At 46.8% G+C, this 6,002-nt stretch overlaps 1 protein-coding gene across 1 annotated transcript in view; it reads left to right on the top strand.

Annotated features, from left to right (window-relative positions):
- The first annotated feature begins 3,003 nt into the window (after positions 1-3,003).
- Positions 3,004-6,002, top strand: part of GGH (gamma-glutamyl hydrolase) — a 20,271-nt gene continuing 17,272 nt past the window's right edge. Inside the window, exon 1 of the mRNA XM_036437009.2 lies at positions 3,004-3,200. Coding sequence (XP_036292902.1) covers positions 3,095-3,200 — 106 coding nt within the window. The 5' untranslated portion in view covers positions 3,004-3,094. The remainder of the gene's footprint in view (positions 3,201-6,002) is intronic.

Here is a 6,002-nt window from a genome sequence, read left to right as displayed (position 1 = left end):
CGGAATCGAACCTGGGACCTTTCAGTCCGCAGACCGATTTTTTTGTTTCTTACAGGATCCTTATTTTCCCCCTCGTATCCTTCTTTCCCTTCACTGCCATATCATTAAGAGACACCTCACCCTTGTCAATGAAGTTGATTCTCCCTTAGAAGCAATACTTATCTAAAGCTGACAATTCTAGTTCCACTCATTTTCAAGACTCTTTTCCTGTAATTAGTATTATAATCTACCGAGGTCCAGATTGTGTCCAATATTATAGCACTTCATGTTCGACATTTTCTTTCAGGATTAGATTTTGCCCATGCTTTGTCTCTATCTTCCACTCTCCTTTTCTCTTTATCAAAGATTCTCTGAAGACTTGTCTCTCCCACTCAAGATCTAGTCTTCGAGCTTTGATGCAATTTGATACTTATCAATATTCTAGTAATTTGATGTTTGTGGTGTTTGTCCTCTATCTCTTAGTATCACTAAAGGCACGGAACATGTGTAATTTCATTCGTCCTCCTTTTACACCTAACTGATTTTGAAGATGTGTGGAGCGATTCTGGTTTAGGCATTCGCCATTATCTTTTAGACCCAAGCATAATTTACCCCTTTATCTCTCAAAAGAACTTGATCTCTGTTGAAAAGCATCTCCAATTCATTCATTTTCATGCTAATAATTTATTAACTATACAATTTATGTATTCATTCCCTTAATTATACTTACATTGCATTTAGTATTTCACCATTACAAAAATATTCTTCAAAGAACATACCTGTATAAATGTCTTCCTTTAGACATGCAAGCATTTTTTTTAGGGTACCTACTTACATACACCAAAAAGCGCTGGATTGCAGGATAGGTACACTATCACCTTTACCAGAAACTGCCTAATTGCTATAAAAAATTACTGTAATAATTTACTCTATCAGCAGTATTAAGAGAACTCTCATTTTTCTACACTCTTGTTATAAAATCAGGGTTAACATTTTTGTAGATCTGAAACATGTGACATATTGTTTTGTCTTTTTAAAAAATATATATTTTTTTTATTGATTTCAGAGAGGAAGGGAGAGGGAGAGAGAGAAATATCATTGATGAGAGGGAATTACAAAGCAAATGTAATTCCTGCACATCCCGTACTGGGGATCAAGCCTGCAACCCAGGCTTGTGCCCTTGGCTGGAATCAAACCCGGGATCCTTCAACACACAGCCCCAGGCTATACCCACTGATCCAAACCAACTACGGCTATTTTGCCTTAATGTGCATTTACCTGATGATTAATGAAGATTTGCTTTGTATTTCACTTTCTTTCCCCATTTTTTATAGGGTTGCTGTGTTTTCTTATTTAGTTCTTTGTATATTCTAGAAATGAACATTTTTAAAATTATATATTTTGTAAACATATTTTCCAAGTTTGTGCCTTTTAATTTGCCTAAAGTTATATAGAAGTTTTATTTATAATGTTAAATCAAATGTTTCGATTAGCATTTGTATTTCAATCATTTGACCACCAGTCATGAATATATACTTATGCATTTTCTTATAAATAAAGTATTTTATTTTGCCTTTCATATTTATACCTTTACTCACTTGTAGTTTATTTTTATGTATAATGCCAAATAATAACTTAATTTTTTCCTGCGTGGATTTGAGCTCCAGAATCATAAATTCATACTTACAAAGGCTCCTTATCTGTTCAATTAGGTTCAAAATCAGCTGAGTAAGTAAGGTCTTGCACAATATCTTTAACCGCATCCTTTGGCCTTATCTCTCACCACACCCGTCCATTTTCTTGTCAAACTAGACTCCTTATTGCAGTCACTCTCCTTGAAATGTGCCAAAACGATGCTGTCACTCTCTCCATACATCGTGCTCTCTTCCTGTCTTTTTTCCTTACTGAACTGTAAGCATCTTGTGAAAAAGATAGTATCCAATTCATCCGTGCATCTTCAACATTTAGCAGTGATTGAGTCGATTTTCAAATACTTTTCTTCAACTTTATTCTGAATTTAATTTGGGCCTTCTAGGTGGGCACTTACACCTAATATTATCCATATCCATACGTTTTACTTTCTCACACATAGAAATAAAAAGTTTCCTGTCTTTTACCTACTTACCATGAAAATAGTGATTCCAAATTTCAAAATTTTAACAAGAACCCTCAAAAGACGTTCAATGGCCGAAATTGGTTTGGCTCAAGGGTTAGGGCATCGGCCTGCGGACTGAAAGGTTCCAGGTTACCAGTACCTTGGTTGTGGGCACATCTACGGTAGGGGGTGTGCAGGAGGCAGCTGGTCGATGTTTCTAGCTCTCTGTCCCTCTCCCTTTCTCTTTGTAAAAATATCAATAAAATATATTTTTTAAAAAAGACGTTCAATGAACCGGAACCAAAGCCATCAGGCCTGCCTCCAGTTTACAGGACAAAGTCTGCAGACCATACTAATGGTGAGGTCGGTGAGCCTCTTCTGAGGGCCTCGCCTGGACTTGCCACTTTGCAGTCCCTCCTTGACTGGGTTCTGGAGGGAGGCCATTCACCTGGGCACACGTTCACATCCATCCTCCTTCCCTTCCCGCTGCTTTCCTCCAGATGCCTCGACGACCCTGCAAAGAAATGACAGGATGTGGAAACCAGCCCCTCGAGGTCGCAGCCTATCCTTCCACGGAACGCTGGAGTGCCCACGTGGCCCTTAGCATTCCTGACCCGCAAAGCTCTGGCCTTTGAAGCAGGAGCCGCAGTGGGCGCCAAGTTCTCAGGATCCCTCGCCTCCTCTCCAGCTGCCTGGTGACGGGGTCCCGCTGGGACCCAGGATCCTCCTCTTCGCGGGTCTGACCTCATCCCATGGGTTAACAGCTGCCAGGGGAGACCACCCGGTGCCCACCCAGCCGATTCCGAACGGGCGGGCGCACCAATCGCGGTTGAACCATGCAGCAGCGGGTGAACTCGCCTTGCGCGCCGGGACTACATTTCCCATAGGCCCCCGCGGCGGAGCCCCGCCCCCGCCGGACGCCCTCCAGCCGCCGCTCGGCCACGCAATCGCCGCAGCTGCCGCCGCTCGGGGCCAGCCGGCCGCAGAGCCTTTGAAAGACGGCGGGAGGCGGCCGGCGCCATGGCGAGCCCGGGACACCTGCTGTACGCGCTGGGCCTGCTGCTGTGCGCCGCGGGGACCCTCCGGCTGTCCGCGGCCCCTGCGTCCACCCAGAAGCCCATCATCGGTAAGAAGGCGCCGGGTCCGGCGTGGCGCCTCCGGCCACGGGCGGGCTGCGAGGCGGGCGGCGGCGGGTCCGGGGAGGACGGGGGAGCGGGGCGCCCTGAGCCCGCAGGCTCCGCGCGGGTGTGTACATCTTTGCCGAAACCACGCTGAAGCCTGGTTTGCTCTCCCAGGGCTTTACATAAAGCTGGGAGGGTGGAGAAAGCCTTGCAGAATGTTTTATGCTTGGGACACAGCTGGGGATTTCTGCGAATCAAGCGCATTCTGTGCATGCGTGTGTATTCATTAAAAAGTCCCTGGTGGAGGGTATGTTTCAAGATGCAATGCACACTGTCCGTATAAAAAAATCTAGACATTCAAGAAATGATGGTCTCCCTCCGGTTTTGTCACTTTGAGCAGTGGAGGGCGGCAGTGGCCCGTGTGATCCTAATGCCAGTTCTGTGTGGGTTTCAAATGAAGCATGCGTTATTCCGTTTCCAACACATTTGTATTTTAAAAAGTCAAGTCCGTTTGCTTTGTCAGAAGGAACCTTTGAGACAGGGCAGGAGAAGGCTACCTGGGATAAAAACTTGCCAGAAGTAATTTATGTCAACGGTTAAGATTGGTTTAATTTGTTACTAAATGCAAAGGAGAAGGGGGTCTTTTCCTTTATATTGGTAGTGTGCCCAATTTTCAAATGGGTTGTGTATGGGTATTTGGACAATGGACTGCCTTGTTTCCTAGCTGTGTAAGTTAGAGGTTAGATTCTCCAAGGAGCATGAACTCAAAATGTAATTCTGTGTGGTGGGTGGGGCAGTGTGGGTTCAGGGAGGAGGGGAACAAGAAGAGGGGTATTCTTTTCCCTTTTCTAGAAACAGTGGTAGTTCAGGGTCAACTGTAGAAAGAATGAATATGCTTTTGGCACCCTGATCAATTAAGACAAAATAGTTAACTGAACACCTACTACATGCAGAGCATTAAGTGAGGAAGTGCAAAGGATTCAAAGACAAAGAAGCCGAAAAAAAAAAAAAAGTTGTGAGATGGCTTTAAAGTAGGGGTGACATTTTGGTCAAGTTCTGAGGGATTTGGAACATAGCTTCAACTTTTCTCCCCAGACGGGGAAAGTGAGTGTGTGTGTGGAAGCAAGGGGAGGGGGATGAGTTGGTGCAACTTACCAGCTTGCTTGCTCCCTCCCTCCCTCTCCCTCTCCCTCTCCCTCTCCCTCCCCCTCCCTTTCCCTCTCCCCCTCCCTTTCCCTCTCCCTCTCCCTCTCTCCTCCTCTCCCTCTCTCCCCCCTCCCCCTCCCCCCTCCCCCCTCCCCCTCCCCCCCCTCCTCCTCCCTCCCCCCTCCCCCCTCCCCCTCCCCCTCCCCCTTCCCCCTCCCCTCCTCCCCCCTCCTCCCCTCCCCCCTTCTCCCTCTCTCCCTCTCTCCCTCTCTCCCTCTCTCCCTCTCTCCCTCTCCCCTCTACCTCCTCCCCCGCCTCTCATGTATTTTTCTCCTTCCTGGTGTCTTGTGTTCACATGTCTCAGTTCTCCTTTGTGGCACCTCACCCTCGCCTACCCTGTACCACTCCCATTTCCTATGACACTCCCTAATTTTTACCCTACCAAGTTTTATTTTCCTTAAGAGGATCCTACCTATCCAAGGGGGAGGCAAACAGTCATACTGAACAGATTTTGACATTTGGTATATATGAACCGAGTGTCTGAGAAAATGACAGTTGTAAGAAGCTGGGACTACGGAAGTGTTGTCTCATTCACCTGCAGAGACATTGAACGTGTTCCAGACCGTGGAGTAGTTAGTAATGGTTGCGGGCACAGGTGTGGTCTCTGGATAGGCGTGTTTTGGCGGGACTCAGTGTTATTCTGGGGCTGAGGTTCAGGTTGTGAGAGGCAGGCAGGGAGGTAGGTGGGGCAGAGCACAGAGGGTCTTGTCATAGGTATGAGAGCTTAGGAGCCCGTTGAAGGGCAGGGAGGTACACCCAGCAGAGAGGTACACCCTGCTGATCTGTCTCTCTGATCCCATGTTCTATCGCTTTCCCCTCTCGCTCACACAGGACTCCGTGTGATGTGACGGGCACACGCCTTTGTACTTGCTGTTCCCTCACACTGGATCTCTCGTCCTCCAGGTATCTGCATATGCCTTGCCCCCTCCCCTCTCATAGGTCCTGGATCAAATGCCACGTTCTACCTTCTCAGGAAGGACTTGTCTCACAAGAGATCCTCTTTAGATGGACACACTCCAAACACACACCTCTTCCTCTGCTTTACTTTTCTCCATAGCACTATGTGTTTTATCTTGTTTATTTTTTGTCTTCTCTCCTTTCCCTCCCACACACTGGAATTAAAGCCAGCAGGGCAGTGATTTTTATTTGTTTTATTCATTTATGTGTCCCCAGCACCTAGTTCAGTGCCTGCTCTGTGGTGTGATTTTTGTATTATATACTATGTGAGTGAGTGAGGAGTGAGTGAATGAATGGTGATACCAGGTTTCTTACCATGTGGAGAACTGGTTGGAGATGGTGGGGGTTGTTTAAGAAAGTTGGAGAGAGACCTTTTTAGAGGCTATTATAATAGCTGGGGGCCGGGGGAGGCAAAATGTTCCTTTGGATTGGCGCAGTTTTGCTGATGTTTGGAGAGATGTGGATAGAAGATATTTCCACTCTGGCTTTGTTGTCAAGGAAACAGTGTGTCTTTGAGTGTGTGTGTGTGGGAAGGAAGAGGCCTCCTTCTAGATGGAAGGATCCGTATGTGCTGTGAGACCCCCTGCAGATCTAAGGCTGCGTGAAGGAGGCTGGTGCTCGTGTCAGCGTGCGTTGGGGACTTA

This window comes from Pipistrellus kuhlii, unplaced genomic scaffold (assembly GCF_014108245.1).
Source record: "Pipistrellus kuhlii isolate mPipKuh1 unplaced genomic scaffold, mPipKuh1.p scaffold_m20_p_14, whole genome shotgun sequence".
NCBI classification, from domain to species: Eukaryota; Metazoa; Chordata; class Mammalia; order Chiroptera; family Vespertilionidae; genus Pipistrellus; species Pipistrellus kuhlii.
This window is presented reverse-complemented; position numbering and strand designations above follow the sequence as displayed.